Here is a 21,074-nt window from a genome sequence, read left to right on the forward strand (position 1 = left end):
AGGCCATCGGATCATTTCCTACCATAAAAAAAAGCATTAGACCTTTAACTTTAGGTTAGTTCTTATTTAAGGCACAAAGACCTTTTTTGTTTTTGAAATAAAAAAATAGTTCTTAATGTTAAAAAGCGTTCAACACTAACAACTATTACACAGACGGGACACTGAAACTACTACAACTACGACGCACAAACAGATAAATTTATCTTCAACCGAATTCTAAAATAGTTTCACTTGAAATGAATACCTATATGAGAGCGAAGCGACCTGCCTGCCTTATACCAGACGAACTTTTCAAACGAAACGGCATTTCTAATTAAAACCTCCGTCTAGTTCCAGAAATAGGCATTTCACAAACATATATACTCTAGACGGACACTAGCAAATCTAGCTACCCTAAATTGTCAACTTTATACAATGGAATTACAACCTTTGCACCTTGGAATAAAGTTGAAAGTTTGATACATCGAGTTACCATGTAGATGGTATGGTATTTATTTATATAAAGTGCATCAGCCGATTGGAATTCAGAATTTCGGTTCATGTATCGAAATAGCAATCTGCTCGGAGTTGAATGCTTTCAGTGTAGAGCCTCATTCAACTCGTCAAACTAGCACTGTTATCATAATTTTGTGATTAAACTACATGTTGATTGTATTAGGTTTAAATGGGGTCATGCTAATTTAGACTTTACGATCAACCATTAGAGACCCTTTTGTTTAATTTGTTGATATCATATTAATGAGTTTTGATGTGGTTGTGGATCATGCTTATTAGAATATGTTTATAATTTGTATGGTATGGTTGTAGTTCTTTTTGGGGCCAAAATATATTGCGTGTCAAGAGTATTGTCTCCGTACTGAATCAATTTTTATTTTTTTATCTGTATACCAAATGACTTGACGCGCTGTATCGAATTATGTATGTCTATTAAAAAGCTGGACGGCTCCGCCGTAGAGGAGCGAAACATATGTCAAGTATTTTGTATCGTTGCACCTCTGTTGGGTGTGCATTTAATTGCGGGCGGTAGGAGCTGCACACCGCATGCTGAAAATACATCTACAACAGGAATAAAACAAAAATTTAGTTGTATTGTTAGTACATACATGTATAAAAAAGAAAAGTGATTTTAATTAAAAATAATTTTAACTCTGAATCACAACAATTTGATGAATATTTTATGAAAGAATTAAAAAAACACGTTCTATTTGAAAAATAAAGCCGTACTTCGTATATTCTATTCTTCATCAAATAAAATAAAAACCAGTAACGATTGTCTATTGTTATAACACAACACGAATATAACAATACAGAACAATATCATAAAAGGCATTGTTACAATCACGTAATTGGTCCAATAAAAATTCAAAACGTTTTTATGTAATCCTATGTTACATATGTAGAACGCAGCTGAACCGAATGCAAAGCGTAGATTGATTGCAAAGATATAGAATAACTAGATAGGACAATGATAAATATGGTTTTGTAACCTGTTATATAAAATTTGTTCATTTTACAAAAACGTATTTGTATAAAAGATGATGTATATCAGTGGTCACATCTAGTCCAGCTATTTACGTAGATAGTACAGTAGATTCGTGGCATATGGCAGATCAATACAAATACAAATATCGGGTCCCAATGTTCCCGAATTCGTGTGATTTGTGTACGAATGTAGGCGCTCTCATTCTGTGACCTACAAACAGGGTTCGGGCGGAATTTTTTATATGCAGTCTGTCTGCCGTATGTGCTAGGTAAATGGTACAACATTCGTTTCACGCTGCATCCGACATTATGACTTTTATAGCAAGTTGGGTGCATTTGCTGTTATATTTAAATGCCGTTTTGTGTATGCAAAAATGGATTCTGTAGTTTATGATTATTTTAAATCCCCTACACATACAGGTAGGTTATGGATTAACGGATTTAGAATGAATTAAGCTGAAAATAGAGTTAAGATATTTGTACCCATTACCGCTGTATGTCATACAAAGTGAAATAAATGCTTTATGCAATTAATATAAAGGTCTTACCGCCGTGCTCAGAGTCATTTAATAATTACTTAACCCAGTCTTTAGCAATTGTTTTCAGTATAAAATCGTTACTAAGGAATAGTTTAGTGTTTCCGAATACGGCAGTAGAATATAAAAATGTTTAATAAGTTGTATTGTATCTTTTGTATATTGTATACACATTTTTATCGTCTTCTCCTTGCAATATAGTATTCCCTATTCCTTATGACGAAGGAAATAATAAAAGAATATGTCACTTGGCATGTATCGACGTACTGTGATAAATACAAACCAGCATCCTTCATCAATCTTTATTTAAAGCAAAAAAAAATGTAATACAAGTCTTGAACGGTTTGGCAGAAGTTGTCGCTCGTATATCTCGATCGATTCAAACGTATTGCGCCGTCATAAATATTTTACGCTTGTCTGCATCCGTATACGTCGGCGAATTTATATGTAAAGACTCGAGGAACTTCAACGGGAACATCCAAATGTTTCTAGTTGGCAAAACACAGAAAAATATTCTACACAATCGATAAAATCATATTATAGTATCGCGATTTTATTGCAACCGCAACAATTTGATATACATGAACACATTCGTTTTATTCCTTTAACAACGCGATACACATTTCATTGGCAAAGTTGTATTGCAATCGAACACGCAATAAACAAAACTTTGACAAACAAAGAGTCTATCACAGTCCCTTCACAAGGGGAGTGATTAGCTGGGCCCGCAATTTGCACATTGTTGAAGCACCAAGGCCTCTAGTGGGCCCAATTTTTTCGTGTTCATTTCGCGCCAACCAAGTGCGGTTGCTTTACCAAAAGGAAACTTTTCAAATTGGAATAGTTCGCCGGATATTTGCCGCGTTGGCATCCATCTTTGTGGGGGAGGGGGGGTGTCACTGGCCGGTGGTGTGGGGAACTATGAGGCCAGTTGGTTTTTTCGCCAAAACCCCTTCGCTTTGTGAATAACCTATTTGTGTTTTAGCTTTGATCGAATACTTTGGCTGAATTTCGTCACGTTTGCATTTATTGTCAAGGAATCGTGTTAGAGCTGAGCGTATTTAGCGAATATTCTTTAAGGGAGTATTCGGGTTGCGTACCTTTAAATTTTTGCTGATAAGGAAATCTACACAACATTTTTTGCAATAACTATTTCTTTTATAAACAACTTATTGATTTTTAAAATAAAGATCGCAGGTATTAGGTGTAGTTTAATATAAAGCGACAAAAGAAGCAATATCACAAGTCTATCTATTTATAATACGTCTATAAATATACCAGGAGACGGGCTCGACATGAGCACAAAGATTGCCTTTATCCTATTAGTCCAGCACAGGAAGTGTGCCTTTTACTACACAGCCCAGGAATAATGAAATTGCTACCTATTTACTTAGTAATTCGAAATCAAAGAGCCAATATTGCATTAGTTACGTTCACCACAGGTCCTCGCATTAATGCATCTTTTGTTTTTGCATTTTGTAAGGAAACTAGTGAGGTACCGACGTTTACGTCAACACACACTTTTGTAGTTGAAAGGAATAGAACCAGATAGTGTCTCCAAAACTAATCGTAACTTAAAAATAATTTTACTCTTAACTAAATCTAGAGTACGTTTAACCAGAACTGCGGACTACCTAGCGGGTTTAACAGGGCTCCGGCTCGAAAAGCAGGTGTAGGAATAGGGTGGTTTTTAGTCAGTAAGAGTCTGACACTCCCTCTTGCCTCGCTCAAGGTGGGAGAAGTCACTGGATGATTTTCCCCCGTCAAAAAGGGCACGTTTATAAACATACGAATTCTCATTAATATGACATCCAATCCAATCCTCAAATACCTAACCCCCAAAAGGCCGGTAACGCATTTATAACTCCTATACCCAAGGAATTCCAATCCTCAAATCTCTAACCCCCAAAAGGCCGGTAACGCACTTGTAACTCCTTTACTGTTTTGGGTGTCCATTGGTAGCTATGTTTGCGTACCATCAGGTGATTCATCAGCTCGTTTACCTAAAATTTAACTCGCGAAATTTTGCGCAGTAGCAGGTCGCCCAATCTCTGCGCCAACCGTGTGTTATTTAATTCTTTATCTAAAAACACCTAAACCTGGTTTTATACCTAGAGAAATAGGTTAGGTATATTCACTGTTTATCTCAGCGACTCAGTATCCTCAAGGTTGTAAATTTTTTGCCCGCTTTTACGATTTTACGGGTGTTATAAATTCTGAACGAATACGGATAGTAAAACGGGAGGCTGAGTGAATTTTTCAGTGAGAACTGTAGTGTGTGCCCATTCCGCTCAGCAACTGTTAGCTTTACTATCTCATATGTTTTTGTTCGTATGTTTCTCATAAATTTCTTCTTTTTTGTGTTGCGTAGAAAAACATTACTGTTTTGAGATGTTGTCCTTTTGTATTTGAGGTTTTATGCAAGCTAAACAACTGTACAAGTCTAGTTTATTAAAAAATATGTTTAGGCACTAACTATCACACTCAGAGACATTACTTAAATTATTCCTTAGTAACGATTTTGTTCCGAAAACAATTGCTAAGGACTGAGTTAAGTAACTATTAAATGACTCTGAGCGCCATGGTAAATAGAGAACTAAACTAAATTAAAAAATCTTAATAATAGCACAATCCGGCATTGTTACATAAAGGATTTAAACACAACTTTTGAACATGGTCCGATAAATTAAATGTGACACAAGCCGTAGCAAGCAGTATTAGAAGTAGATAGGCACCTACTTCGCCGGCTTACTTCTGTGGAGATTAAAAGGCATGTCGTCATTTAAGTATCTATCATTTTCAGTCTTTAAAACTGAGCCTTAACTCCACTACATCGCGCCACTCGCAATACGAACTCGTGAAGAATTCTATTTCCATTTTGTTTATCGAAAATAAACATTGTCACCGACAAAGCTCCTAGAAATTCCATTACAGAGATGAATCGCCAACTATAGAACATATTATATAAAAACGTGTAGCCTACTTACATTTTCTACTTACTTCCAAGAATTATATAAAAATATTTTCTTTGAATATTTGGCTTTATGTGTATTAGAAGGTAAACATAGATAGAGGTTTACACACATTTTTTTTTATAAGCCTAGGCCTCACTGTTGTGATTTCTTCTGTATCGGGGGTGCGGTTACAAACATACAAGCTCACATGACACCCAGACCAAAGAGTTGTATCGTGCGGAAGTCGAACCCGCTACACGTTGCGTGGCAGTCGGTTACCCAGCTATCGTTCCAACCGTGAAGTCGAAGGTTTAGGAAGGTATATTCCATTACAGGTTCCGTTATAGACCTTATGGTCTGCGTTGGTGTTAGTGGTATGTGGTATTAATGATTAAAGTGCTTAGTGCGAGTTTTACCTTAACAAAATCGATGCATTTTTTGGCAACCGGCGCTCTGATTAGCAGCTTCAAATTAACTAACCAATGAAAACTAAACTTAAAAACAACTCGCACTCAGTACTCACGTTTTTGGGGTATAAAGAAACAGACAGCGTTGCATTCGCAGTATATCTACCTTTTTTGGCTTAGTTGCTTTTCAAACGAGATTTGTCTACGAATAATTTTATTTTAGAAAAATAGCTAAGAATTTAAACTTTAGTAGCTCTCAAAAGGATTTATAACTTAATTATTATGTTATCGGCTTACTCACGTAATGTTTTGACGAGGAACTCGACTAGTTTCAAGCCATGCTAGAGGCTCATATTCATGAGCAGCATTACGCGACACACGACGCGGCGATTGAGCCTCTAGCATGGCTTGAAACTAGTCGAGTTCCTCGTCAAAACATTACGTGAGTAAGCCGATAACATAATAATTAATTTAGTATGTCTCACGAAAGTTACAATAGGATTTATAACACTTGTTTTTTTACGTATTGATATTCTCATCTAAGATCATGAACATGTGGAATTAAATAAAATACTTAAAAGCACAATTGTTACGTTCATAGCAAGCCAAGCAACCGTCCAGACCAAAAGATTAATAATGTAATTAAAACACTAAATCTACTAGTCTGCTCACTCTGTTTAACGCAACAACCGTGACGATACAGCAGTAGGGGAATCGTGGTCGGATGTAACACGAGGCGCCCTCTAGGGAGCAACAAACCTATGTCTCTGTTTGCACAATTATGCCATTATTTGCACAATTTTGCACAAATATTACCTTTATTGCCGTGTGTAATGACAATTGTCCTTTATTGTTGTTCTGGGTTTATAAATTCGTTTAATTATGTGAGAATATAAAGGTTTTCTTTGGTTAAATGGGTAAGAAAAAGGGATATTAGTGATCCTTTTGTTGTTTGCTCCGTTTGTTTGTTCAAAACGAATTGGTACGCTGTATGTATTGAATATGTAGTAATTAAATGTTGGTACACAATACAACATACGATGTATGTGTATATAATTATGTTCTAGATAATAAGCAAATGGCCACGATGTAAGAATTTGTGTTATTTTTAATTATGAATGTCCAAATTTTTCTCGTCGGTTCTAAAAAACTTTCGGGATTACGGTGCTTTTCTACCTGAGATATGCTATGCTACGTAGCTATGATAAGATGTAATAGCTAAGCTGTGAAACCATGTGACCGTTTCCACTGGTGTAGCTGTGCGAGGAAGACGTGCAGCTCGAGTATGCGATGTATTAGTACTAAGGAAGTCATCCATAGCACGCATCTTTTCATATAATAAACATAACTTAGCTGAGTCCGTTTCCACCAGTGCTAAGGCATAGCACATCTCAGGTGAAAAATAACCCTTAGAGTTATACACGTTAAAATTAACACTCAGTATTTCAAACAAACCAAAACTAAGGTTGAATGTGAAAACATTTCAACAAATCCTTTGCAAGTTTTAACAATCATATCGACTTTGAACCTTACGAACTTGTACTTACACTTCATTTTAAGGAAACAAAGTAACAACAAAGCTTATATAAAGGCGATGTATTTTTGCATTACACAGCATTCACCTAGTTTATATATTTCAGTTACCCGGTGCTCGTTAGTACGGGAAGCAGGCGTGGTTCGTTCGTTCAAACGAAAACGGTTAAAACGTTCTCCAGGTATGTTTCCAGCTGTTTTTTTGCTTTGTACCTATATTGTGGCACGTTCCAGCTTTTGATACAAAGATAGTGTGTCAATGTGGCATTATAGTTCTTATGTTGTGTGTGTTAAGATGTAGAATAGATTACAGAAGAAATAAGAAATGACAAATCAATTTAATGAATTTGAGATCACCTTCAGCTAGCGCGGTGTTCAATATTCGAATACTTTTCTTATTAGTGTGATCAAATCTTCACTACATAGTATAAAACAAAATCTTTAAAAATACACAACGGATTTTGATGCGATGAGTTTTTTATAGTAGTTCAAGAGGAAGGTTGATATTATTATTAGTGGAGTGCCTGGAGCATTCAAAACCGTAAAACCTCGGATTAGAGTTACAGTGAATGAATTAATATGATCGATGTGGGATATTGTTTTTTAAACTATAAATTGCAATGTTTACCCAAAATTTTTTTGTGCACTCCATTTTTTTATTGTTTAAACAAATTATTATAAAAAATTAATGTTTGACCATATATTTTCACTTTAAACAGTATTTTTTTTTATTTATATGTTAAATCTTACCTGAGTAGACATATAGGAACATTTTTCAAAGATACCTGTGTATAAAAATAGCAGTATCTCGAACAGGTAGAAAAACGTGGAGGGGAGAGCGGAGCGACAGCTGCTATGTACAATGGAACTTCTTGGCCAGTTTAATTATAAATGAAACGCACTTTATTGTGTACATTGAAAAAAATACGGTAATTAATTATGACTAATGAAAAGAAAAAAAAAATATTTGTACAAAATCTGTTTATTTAAATATATTACATGGTTGTCTACATCAAATATTTTCTTCTACTTCATCTATCTGTATAATAATAGGTGAAGTATTGGAACAACTATTTCCGCTGCACTGTAAACATGATACACTGCAGTATAAACTACACTCGCGAGCAACCAAGTCGACTCAACCTACATGTGCGCATTCGAAGATGTTTTCTTAAAAATATACTGAATTGCTTTTAAAAACCTCTTTTTTTCTTTTAGAACTCAGAAGAGTTCGAAGAGTGGCTGTCAGCGAGTGGACAGTACGGAGACGGTTGGAGGAAGCCAACCTCACCCCTAAACGGCCTACCACAGGCCCGAAATTGACGACCCGCCATCGGCAAGCGCGCATTCAATTTGCCCGAGAACACCTGGCCAGTTCGCCCGGCGTTCCGTACGACTACCGTGCAGACACATTCTGCATTCGGCAGTTAATAAGACTGGCCTCCATTGTTCTATGCTCCAATCGAGGTGTTCTCGGGCAAATTGAATGCGCGCTTGCCGATGGCGGGTCGTCAATTTCGGGCCTGTGGCAGGCCGTTTAGGGGTGAGGTTGGCTTCCTTCAACCATCTCCGTACTGTCCACTCGCTGACAGCCACTCTTCGAACTCTTCTGAGTTCCTGTTGAACATCGACACCGGTTAAGTGACGATTTCGTAGTGAAGTTGAAATAATAAAACGGTCGTCTCTCTCCGAGGTGGACCGGTGGCGGCTTATTCTTGGTCTTCGATTGAAGGCACTAGTATCTTGATACTACCTGTACCCTCTTGATACTGCAGATTGGCTCAAACTCAGATGAGCAGCAACTCTTCGCTGACTTAGTCCTTGTTCCAGTAGAGCAACGACTTGAGCGGCTTCTTCTGGTGTCGTATCCAAAATTTTTGGAAATAAAATGAGGCGTTTTTGCGGAGATGTGTACGTTCAACTTTCGATAAGCCACAGATAAAGTTAACCTTAATGTGGAGGTTTTATAGGGGTAGTTTGTGTTATAACTTGTTGGAGTCGTAGTGAGCAAATACTCTAGTCCGCTGAATTAAGTTAAATATTTTAAAAAGTACTGATACAATTTTTATAATAATGGTACCAATATAAAGCTGAAGTTGTAAGCTTTCTAATGGTATATCGGTTTTTAAAAGCAATTCAGTATATTTTTAAGAAAACATCTTCGAATGCGCACATGTAGGTTGAGTCGATTTGGTTGCTCGCGAGTGTAGTTTATACTGCAGTGTATCATGTTTACAGTGCAGCGGAAATAGTTGTTCCAATACTTCACCTATTATAATACAGATAGATGAAGTAGAAGAAAATATTTGATGTAGACAACCATGTAATATATATAAATAAACAGATTTTGTACAAATTTTTTTTTCTTTTCATTATTCATAATTAATTACCGTATTTTCTTCAATGTACACAATAAAGTGCGTTTCATTTATAATTAAACTGGCCAAGAAGTTCCATTGTACATAGCAGCTGTCGCTCCGCTCTCCCCTCCACGTTTTTCTACCTGTTCGAGATACTGCTATTTTTATACACAGGTATCTTTGAAAAATGTTCCTATATGTCTACTCAGGTAAGATTTAACATATAAATAAAAAAAAATACTGTTTAAAGTGAAAATATATGGTCAAACATTATTTTTTTATAATAATTTGTTTAATCAATAAAAAAATGGAGTGCACAAAAAAATTTTGGGTAAACATTGCAATTTATAGTTTAAAAAACAATATCCCACATCGATCATATTAATTCATTCACTGTAACTCTAATCCGAGGTGAAAACCCCCAGGCGCTCCACTAGTGGAGTGCCTGGAGCATTCAAAACCGTAAAACCTCGGATTAGAGTTACAGTGAATGAATTAATATGATCGATGTGGGATATTGTTTTTTAAACTATAAATTGCAATGTTTACCCAAAATTTTTTGTGCACTCCATTTTTTTATTGTTTAAACAAATTATTATAAAAAATTAATGTTTGACCATATATTTTCACTTTAAACAGTATTTTTTTTATTTATATGTTAAATCTTACCTGAGTAGACATATAGGAACATTTTTCAAAGATACCTGTGTATAAAAATAGCAGTATCTCGAACAGGTAGAAAAACGTGGAGGGGAGAGCGGAGCGACAGCTGCTATGTACAATGGAACTTCTTGGCCAGTTTAATTATAAATGAAACGCACTTTATTGTGTACATTGAAAAAAATACGGTAATTAATTATGACTAATGAAAAGAAAAAAAAAAGGTATTTGTACAAAATCTGTTTATTTAAATATATTACATGGTTGTCTACATCAAATATTTTCTTCTACTTCATCTATCTGTATTATAATAGGTGAAGTATTGGAACAACTATTTCCGCTGCACTGTAAACATGATACACTGCAGTATAAACTACACTCGCGAGCAACCAAGTCGACTCAACCTACATGTGCGCATTCGAAGATGTTTTCTTAAAAATATACTGAATTGCTTTTAAAAACCTCTTTTTTTCTTTTAGAACTCAGAAGAGTTCGAAGAGTGGCTGTCAGCGAGTGGACAGTACGGAGACGGTTGGAGGAAGCCAACCTCACCCCTAAACGGCCTACCACAGGCCCGAAATTGACGACCCGCCATCGGCAAGCGCGCATTCAATTTGCCCGAGAACACCTGGCCAGTTCGCCCGGCGTTCCGTACGACTACCGTGCAGACACATTCTGCATTCGGCAGTTAATAAGACTGGCCTCCATTGTTCTATGCTCCAATCGAGGTGTTCTCGGGCAAATTGAATGCGCGCTTGCCGATGGCGGGTCGTCAATTTCGGGCCTGTGGCAGGCCGTTTAGGGGTGAGGTTGGCTTCCTTCAACCATCTCCGTACTGTCCACTCGCTGACAGCCACTCTTCGAACTCTTCTGAGTTCCTGTTGAACATCGACACCGGTTAAGTGACGATTTCGTAGTGAAGTTGAAATAATAAAACGGTCGTCTCTCTCCGAGGTGGACCGGTGGCGGCTTATTCTTGGTCTTCGATTGAAGGCACTAGTATCTTGATACTACCTGTACCCTCTTGATACTGCAGATTGGCTCAAACTCAGATGAGCAGCAACTCTTCGCTGACTTAGTCCTTGTTCCAGTAGAGCAACGACTTGAGCGGCTTCTTCTGGTGTCGTATCCAAAATTTTTGGAAATAAAATGAGGCGTTTTTGCGGAGATGTGTACGTTCAACTTTCGATAAGCCACAGATAAAGTTAACCTTAATGTGGAGGTTTTATAGGGGTAGTTTGTGTTATAACTTGTTGGAGTCGTAGTGAGCAAATACTCTAGTCCGCTGAATTAAGTTAAATATTTTAAAAAGTACTGATACAATTTTTATAATAATGGTACCAATATAAAGCTGAAGTTGTAAGCTTTCTAATGGTATATCGGTTTTTAAAAGCAATTCAGTATATTTTTAAGAAAACATCTTCGAATGCGCACATGTAGGTTGAGTCGATTTGGTTGCTCGCGAGTGTAGTTTATACTGCAGTGTATCATGTTTACAGTGCAGCGGAAATAGTTGTTCCAATACTTCACCTATTATAGGTACAGATAGATGAAGTAGAAGAAAATATTTGATGTAGACAACAATGTAATATATTTAAATAAACAGATTTTGTACAAATATTTTTTTTTTTCTTTTCATTATTCATAATTAATTACCGTATTTTCTTCAATGTACACAATAAAGTGCGTTTCATTTATAATTAAACTGGCCAAGAAGTTCCATTGTACATAGCAGCTGTCGCTCCGCTCTCCCCTCCACGTTTTTCTACCTGTTCGAGATACTGCTATTTTTATACACAGGTATCTTTGAAAAATGTTCCTATATGTCTACTCAGGTAAGATTTAACATATAAATAAAAAAAAATACTGTTTAAAGTGAAAATATATGGTCAAACATTATTTTTTTATAATAATTTGTTTAAACAATGAAAAAATGGAGTGCACAAAAAAATTTTGGGTAAACATTGCAATTTATAGTTTAAAAAACAATATCCCACATCGATCATATTAATTCATTCACTGTAACTCTAATCCGAGGTGAAAACCCCCAGGCGCTCCACTATATGTATAATACTAAGTAATATATTATCACCATTGCAACCATGTGAAGCTGGGGCGGGTCGCTAGTCTAGAGTAAATTATTGTATTCCTTTTTTAAAGGTCAGTAACACACACGTACCATGCCTGATGTTGCGAGTGATCTCTTACAAGGAAGAAGCTTTTTATTCATATTGTAACGCTAATTAAAAAGTTTATTTTCTTATTAAACCTTTTTATACAGATTCTCGGCCGGAGCTGGTGTACACGTTCATAGAACAGGCTGTGCAGCCAGGGTCTCAGGTGGCGTTGAAATGCTCAGCGGTTGGTGAACCACCTCCTCGGTTCCGATGGTCCCTGGATGGACAGCCTATACCTAGTCATCATGGGTAAGTATTATTATAGCTATCTAGAAATAAATGATGATAAATTGGTAAAAATAATTGGGTTTTGGACATTTTTCAATGTAGTAACTTTCAATGTAGCTGTTCTATTATTTGTATTAAAGCCACCAACATTTTTTACGGGTCCGTAGCCAAATGGCAAAAAACGGACCACTTATAGATTCGTCATGTCTGTCTGTCTGTCTGTCCGTTTATAATTAATAATCTGTTTGTAATATGATTAGTTTGGTTATCATAAAATACACATTAAATAATATTTGCTTTTCGACAGATTAAAAGTTAAAGTATGAAATGATCCAGCCAAAATACACATAATCATGAAATGTCAATACTTGATATGAAATATTAGGCATACAATTTAATAATTATACAAAGTGTACATTAAATTTGTAGTGACCTACCAAACTAGTTTGCAGACATTATAGCAGTTGTATAGTATCGTTCACAAACTATGATATAATACCGAAGTTCTGAGAAGGTCGTAAAGAAAAGATTGGGTTTTGGTTTTCATGGAACCTATTCTCAAAAGGTAATCGATTATCCTTCATGTCCATGAACGATCTAATAATAATAACGACTATTTTCAATATTTACCTTATCACGCTACTAAATAAATGTAAATCGAAACTCCTAGATTGGATATCTATACCGTCATTATGTTTTATGACTGACAAAAATCTGATATGTGGTGCTTTCCTGTCTTTTGTGTTTATACAGGGCGTAGTCGAAACTATATTTTTAAAAATAGGAGTACTATCTACTAAATCATAGCTCGGGAGAGGGGGTAGTTCTATGGGTCTATCATTTTCTAGATCACATGCCAATATGAATCCTATACCACGTTTCAGCTTCAAATAATAGTACATACCGTTGCTAAAGTTGGTATCAAGATGACATTCAACATTGATAAGTGCTACTATATAACGTTTACTAGAAATCATAGCCTTATTGAAGTTCCATATCACATAAATAACATAGTCCTCCAAAAGAAAAACGAAATAAGAGATTTAGGCATAATACTTGACTCCAAATTGACTTTCTTACCCCATATAGATAATATTATAAACAAATCATCTAAAATGTTGGGTTTTATCATTCGGAACACTAAATCATTTCGTAAGCCCGCTACAAAGATAGCTCTTTATAATAGTTATGTTCGTAGTAACCTGGAATATTGCAGTGTTGTGTGGTCGCCACAATATAATGTTCACCAACTTCGAATTGAACGGATTCAGAGGAGATTCTTAAGACCCCTTACCTTCTCATTAGGCTTGCATAAACAATTAAAGTCATACAGCGATGGATTGGGGCATTTCAAGATGAATAGTTTGGCAACTCGGAGACGTCTGCTAGACTTGACATTTCTGTATAAGGTTTTGAGATACGGGTTTCATTGTCCGCCGCTTTTGGGAACATTCTGTTTGCGTGTGCCAGCTCGTGTTCCCAGGAAAGCGACTCTCAGGGCTGGGTTATTGCATCGACCACCTGCCAGGACCAACTTGAAGGATTTTTCTGCCTTGTCTCGACTGTCTAGGTCCTATAATGAAATCTCTGGTGATGTGGATATTTTTGCCGACACACTACCGAATTTTAAAAAGACTGTTGTGGGATTATTGAGCGATCATGATCATACTGGTCATACAGCTGATATATAATTGTTTTTTATCGCACTGATCATACTGGATCATACTGGTCTTACAGCTGACATATAATTGTTATTTAATTTAATTATAATTTAATTTAATTTTATTTTTAATTTTATTTATAAATTTCATTTCTATATATGTGTGCAAATCTTTATTTAGGAATAATTTAAAATTTTTAAATTAATTCCTTTTTTTTTCATAATTTTTTATTGAATTTGGTTTTTTGTTTATTTGTTTCATTTGTATTATTTAGTCTTAGTTATCTTAACAATGTATAAATTTGCGGGTATGTTAATATTGTTTTGTTTGAATGTGTTTTATTTTATTTTATTTTCACATTGTATTTTATTTTTTAATTATTTTTTTCCTATTAACTGAGAACAGTGTCACCATTATGTTGTCCTACAGTGCATGTTGTGACACCTTAAAATGTTGTGTTGTGTTATTATTATGTAAGTGTTTAGATATAAGTCCTAATGTAACAACTACTGGTTGTCCTAATAAATAAATAAATAAATAAATAAATCAATCTTCGATTTCACTATTTTATAGTTATGTTTCTATATCTTAAAAAAACATGTCAAATAGTTCAGACACAAATACATAGTTTGTTGATACTAATCAGCTGACTGTGTGCTTATTTTAATTTGTGATACCGATGATTTAGAATATTGTTTTATGTTTCGACCATGAGATAAATAGACGTAGGATTAAAAATATTTTTCAAAACAATATTAAAATCCAAAGAAGCCTTTCTTACACCTTGTATATTATATTTGATGATATTTGATCGCAGGGCTGTAATAACGGAGGGACGGGAGAGCAGTCCCACAGGGTTGGGGTCTGGGAATAACTACGTGTTGTCAACCCTATCGGTGAACAGTGCAAGAGTCGAACATGGCGGCCGGTACGAGTGCAGGGCTACCAACACACATGGCAGCGTCGCTCATGCGGCACGACTTAATGTATATGGTACGTATTATTTTATATTAAAAATATATTAAAAAAAAATGCATTAAAAATATAATTTAAAGAATGGTGATATGTAGCAATAGTAAAGTGCTTATGAGATTAAAATTGATTTATGGATAACAAGCAAACCCGACGAACTCCGTTTTGCCACCAATGATTTTCCGTGATTTCCTGCTTTTATCTTGAATTTTTCCTAAATTTTCTTTGCTATAACTCATGGAGCTTGAAACCTTTCCAACAAATGCTAAAATGTGGAAATCGGTTCGTGCGTTCTGGAGTTATAGCGTCAGGAAGGAAAATTCGACTTATTTTTATATTATAGGTTTATTCCTTCATGCATTGTACCTTATTGCTTTGTTATTACTACTGACAGAAGAGATAGAGAATACGGTTAAATCAATCCTCTTAAATATTTGGTTGTAATTTTTCTGAAGAAGATTTTATAGATCATCTAACAATAAGCTAAGTGCTATACGCATTAGGACTCAGCAATTCCGAAATAAATGTCCACAATCCACAAATCAATTTATTTTATTGTAACAATAAAACCATGTAACATAAACCATTGCAGGCCTTGCTATTATTTTATTTACGATTATTCGTACATTGAAGAAGTGCGGTATAAAAGTACAGAATAAACAAAACAGCACTCAAATCTTATTATACTTGTCCCGCCATAAATTGTAATTTTTGCTTACTTACACTTTCACAATTCTTATTTACACATTTTACTGTTTGTGTTTCCATCCTAAGTAAATAGAGATAAGTATTATTTTACGGATTGTTCAGTAAATAATATTATCGGATTTACATAGGTCCCCCATACATCAGGGCCATGAGCCTTGTGAAAGCTGTTGCGGGGTCTGAAGTGATCATTTGGTGTCCCTACTACGGATTTCCAATAGAGTGAGTATGCTTCAATGATATGTTACTTAACAAGGCCCAAGTGCTTTTATTTATTTAGGATATAGGTATAGATAGTTCGATTAAGAAGATATGTGTAGAGTCGTAAGCATAATTCTATTGAAAATGTTTGTTTAAAAAATCTTAAATATATTGTGTCACACACACATCACATCAACAGCCTACGTGAATAAGTGGCGCGTACAGGTCACACCGTTTAAGATTTAAGAGACATTCGGGTTCGATTTCTGATTACCAGTACCAACACGAGATGAAATAGTGAATTGAAATACGTACAATCAGGCTATGTTAAAATATGAGAAAGTTTAAAGCAAAAAATCGACCATCCAACCAATAGTAAAAGTGTTTTTATATGGGTGACCATAAAATTTCACTTACAACATTGGCTTCGTACAAAATGTATGGGCCACATTGAAAGGCGAGGCACGGAATAACATTGGGTGAACTCGGGTCGCGATCATATCTACTTGGTATTATGATTACTCACAGAATCGGGCTTCAAATATTTTTGTTTTTTTATATATGTGTTGAGTTGATTTTGGACACAGGGTAGCTTTTATTTTAGTAAATTATAACGTCTGTTGTGTGTTGAAGAATTAGACGTGTAAGTTCTGTGTTATGCAATTGTCAGAGAAGTATTTAAATATTAATTAATATTACTCTTCTGTCTTCTCCTCCTTTCTTGATAAGGTTGATTTTCATGTCTTGTCAAATTTATTATATGTCTTTATTGCAAAGTTTCGCTTTATTCTGTAATATTATTAAATTGAAATAAGTCCCAGGTAATAGGCTTACCCCCTATTACATGTGACTTATAACACAAATGGTGAAATGAGGGTGTAGATTGTATAGCGGCATTACCTACGTGCCGTAATGTGCACCTCTGCCTACCCCTTCGGGGACAAAAAGTGTGAAGTTGCATATGAAATTTCGTCCTCACTAATTCACTCTATCAATATGTATCAATATGTTTTAGAAAATATTATAATAACGAATATTTAGTATTTTATCCTAGAACAACTGCAATAGGTAACTCGCCTGGCATTGTACCCAGGAGAAATCTTCGATTTTACAATCTCGAACAGATATAATTCGATCAAACTGCAATTTCACTTTAATACCTGAAATACGACTCGAGGCTACGTTCATGTAGTACATGACATGTAGCTATAAATACATGTATTTGAGTTAGGTACTTGCAACATCAATATTGTAGAAAGTAGGTGTAAACAGTGTAGTAGAATACAAGTGAAATTAGGTTAGTATAAATACCGTAAGGAGCAAATACATGTGATTTAATTTAAATCACATATTTGTTATCATCTTAGCTGAAAATATACGAAATAGGCCTAAAAACATAACATTTATTCAACGCCTCGCTTTTTAACTCAAAGTTAATACAGAATAATAAGAAACCACAAACCATACATCATATTTTTCCTTACCCAGAAATCGAAACTAAAAAGTACTATACTAAGCTTAAAATTTGTATTTATCTAGTTCAGTGAAATGGGAGGGCGGCGCGGGCACCGACCCTCGGTACCAGCAGATGGATGGACAGCTGACGATCACCAACGTGGATCGGAACAGGGACAAAGGAAGCTGGACCTGCTCCGTCCTTACACCAGGAGGGGAACTGGCTAGAAGAGAGGTACCTGATTTTATTATTTACTTTAGGTGGTTCTTTAAATGTGGACAGCCGTTTTAGCCGTATTTATTGAACAGATGGTCTGTGGTTCACACACAAAAGAAAAAAATACACAAGACCACACCTCTATTCAATAAATACCACGGCTAAAGTTTGAATTAAACTTATATCAAATGAGACAGCTGAGAGGAGCATTTGATTCCAATAATCCACAAGTCACATTTTTATAAGTGAATGAGAAAATCAGAGTGTGGATGAAAAAAGTAATACTATATTGTGTAGGTACTTAACTAGAATTATAAAAATGGTCCTTGGCCAGAAATAGGAGTTAAAAATGTACTATCAAAAATCTCTTGAAAGTGCGGAGGAAAGCAGTGCTCTGAAACTAAGTGTATATTGCTTTATAATCAGTTTCGTAAGAAGGTTTATAGGATATAGGAGGGTAGGGAGGCCTTTGCCCTGCAGTGAGACGACCTTGGCTAAAAATAAAATAAATAAAAATAATCAGTTTAGTTGCTAGTGCAACATCGATCCTCAATTTTGTAGTTCAAATCTGATTTTCGTAGTTTAGTACTTTTAAAATGTGTTGTATTCCACGTGTAGGTAATGGATTTACAAAAGTCTAAAAGAGAATAATTCTCGACTTGAAACTTTATTATAAACACTTAAAGTCCATTACGTTTTGTATACTTCTTACATTATACTTTGTAAACTGGCTACAACGTTATCATAACCATTTTATATTATGATGGTGCCGTACTTTATTACGCTTTAAAACTATTTTACGTATTATCCAGTAAAATATGGGCGCTGTAAAATATTCATTGTTCACTTTCAATCATTTTCTGGAGAACTTTCCGTAAAGTTTGGACAAGACAGGCCACTTTGAAGTTGACGGGTCCACATTGACGATTGGCAACATTTTAGTTGTCAAGTGGTCAACTAAGTTGTCAGGTAGATATTAAATAGTTGCACGTCTATTAAGGATCCTTTTTCAATTGATAACACAATATATTTAAAGCAGTGGACGTCTCTCGGCTGATGATGATGATGATGATGATATTTAAAGCATTAAAGCTGCCGTTCAATTGTATATAAAGTGTTAAATAATATAAAAATAACACATAACAGTCGAATACAACTAAATAACGGATAATGACCAATTTAACAGTACAATAATATAGAAAAACATATAACTTTTTTAAATAAAAAAGGGAACTTCCGTAAATTTTCACCGCGTCCATCTTTTTTAAGTTAGGTAAATCCTTTTTTAAGTCCACAAAATACTATGCTGAAAACCGCATGAAAATAGACAACAGATACAGATCAAACTGAGAACCTCCCTTTTTTGATATCAACTGAAAATAATTTACGTATAACATACTACGAATAATGTGTGTAACATTATAAGAGCAACAAAATCGCCTAAAGTGGACACTAAAAGTAGTTCGTCTGCGTCCAACCTTAGACTCGACCCACTTATCTTAGGGATGAACTTACTACCATCTCATTTTATACTTCACTTATTTTATTACGCTGAATCTTCTTGTTATATGAGTATTTTTATCCAACGTTTTTCCGTTATCCTTATTGATATTATTATTACTTGTGTACCTTATAATAATATTGTGTTGTAACGAAATTGATATTTTTAGTACGGTTTTCCAAAAGGTTCTAGAGGAATTTTTGGGGAAGAAATTGTTATGGTATTTGTGCTAGTCTGTTTGTCTATGTTTATACATAAAAAGTAGCAAGCAACCATGAAAATGCTAACTGATGGTTTTTATAACATGATTAGAAAATAACGACGACAAAAATGACGATACATAGACAATACATAATTGTACAAATAACAGTACTGGCTTTATGAAATATGTCATACTACATACGATTTAAAGTTCAAATTTAAATGTCATGTTAATAGCTGGGTTGTTTAATTATGTCCTTCATCAATTTTTATTGTCTGTCCATACATAATTACAAATAATTAATATTAAATACCAAAAATAAAGAGGAAAATAACTATGCTCTGCCTTCACAATGATTGTGAAATTTCTTCTTCTTACTAAGAATACTTTTTCATTTGCTTCCCTACTCCCAAACAATACTGTTCAAACTTCACCAAAACTTTCGCTTGTAAACAAACTTCTATTGTCTATAATAATGCTCGCAAAGGATTTATATTTGACTAGAACAATTGATTGGTTTATCTTTAAGATTAACGCTATAATAATGACTGTCTTGTGGATTTTATGGTATACTAGCTGTTCCCTGCGACTTCGTCTGCATATAATAATGACTTCTAGCAGAATTGGGTTTCCAATTAGTGTTTTCACAACTCTTACGGCTTGGAACAACTGCACCGATGATGATCCACATGATTTTTCCTATAAAATAATTGTCAAAAACTCGTTTATTTAAATGAATCGTAAAATGAATTTCGACAATTATTCCAGTTTAATTATTTTAAAGTCTTATGTGGTCGTTGTGTACAATATTCTATTTTGTCCTAGGTACAAGTGACAGTGGTGTCACCACCAGTTCTGTCTCCAATTGTCTTCCCTCCTGGACTGAGGGCTGGTGATCGTTCACAGCTGACATGTACTGTGACGTCAGGAGACATGCCAGTCTACTTCTCCTGGTTGAAAGACCAGATGCCCATCTCCAGTGCTCTTCAGGTATGACCAGATGGATATTGACGGTGATTCTATTTTAGTACATCTACCAAAGTAACAAAAAAAAGTTATGTTTTGTAATCATTTGTGATATATCGTACACCGATACAATGAAACAATGAATTTATTTTGGCAAATGGCTACAAAAGAATTTACACGTCAAAATTATTAAAATCTAGATGAGGTTGGATAAAATTATATGTCGTGTTTTAAAAATTTCATGACATTTTTTAGACCTAATTTAAGAGAGAAAATAAAATCGGTCGATTAACTTCTTGATTGCCGGTATATGTATGAGACATAATAGAAAATACATTGTGTCCTGCGTCTCGCGGGTTAAACATGTCCAAAATTGCAGGTTGACGAAAGAGGAGCAGAGTTTTACAGCATGCTTCTATTCAAGAGTTTGACTGCAGCCCACAGTGGAATATACACGTGTGTCGTGACCAACACTGCTGGGAAAGCCAACATGTCCGCTGAACTGGCCATCAAAGGTAAATTTCTGGACCCTCGTCAAGATAAGCAAATGCTGTTCAACGGTGTCTGATAAAGACTTACTCATTGTAATTTTGGATAACTGTGCTATTGTTTCCATTTAAAATACCATCATATTTTATGTCTTGGTATAGTCGCTGCGTAAAAGCTACCTATTATCTGTATTTTTTTCTGAAATCAACAACAGTTTCACCCGAGATAGGAATGAAAAAATAGGAACTGTTTTTAAACTTTTGTGTTTTTTCAATAAAATCAAACTCAATTAATCATTTACTGCTTTCATGTATAGATACATAGATTATATTAGCAGATTAGCTTCAACATTAAACCTGGTTTGGGCA

The 21,074-nt window shown here is 35.0% G+C and overlaps 1 protein-coding gene across 2 annotated transcripts in view; it reads left to right on the forward strand.

The window, feature by feature from the left end:
• LOC118275619 (cell adhesion molecule Dscam2) overlaps positions 1–21,074 on the forward strand; it is a 120,732-nt gene that overhangs the window by 71,007 nt on the left and 28,651 nt on the right. For both annotated transcript variants that reach the window (XM_035593645.2, XM_035593644.2), the window contains exons 9-15: positions 7,020–7,094; positions 12,214–12,358; positions 14,816–14,991; positions 15,807–15,897; positions 17,416–17,566; positions 20,077–20,241; positions 20,597–20,732. In XM_035593645.2, the coding sequence (XP_035449538.2) occupies positions 7,020–7,094; positions 12,214–12,358; positions 14,816–14,991; positions 15,807–15,897; positions 17,416–17,566; positions 20,077–20,241; positions 20,597–20,732 (939 nt within the window). The remainder of the gene's footprint in view (positions 1–7,019; positions 7,095–12,213; positions 12,359–14,815; positions 14,992–15,806; positions 15,898–17,415; positions 17,567–20,076; positions 20,242–20,596; positions 20,733–21,074) is intronic.

Source organism: Spodoptera frugiperda, chromosome 8, assembly GCF_023101765.2.
Source record: "Spodoptera frugiperda isolate SF20-4 chromosome 8, AGI-APGP_CSIRO_Sfru_2.0, whole genome shotgun sequence".
In the NCBI taxonomy this organism is placed as follows: domain Eukaryota; kingdom Metazoa; phylum Arthropoda; class Insecta; order Lepidoptera; family Noctuidae; genus Spodoptera; species Spodoptera frugiperda.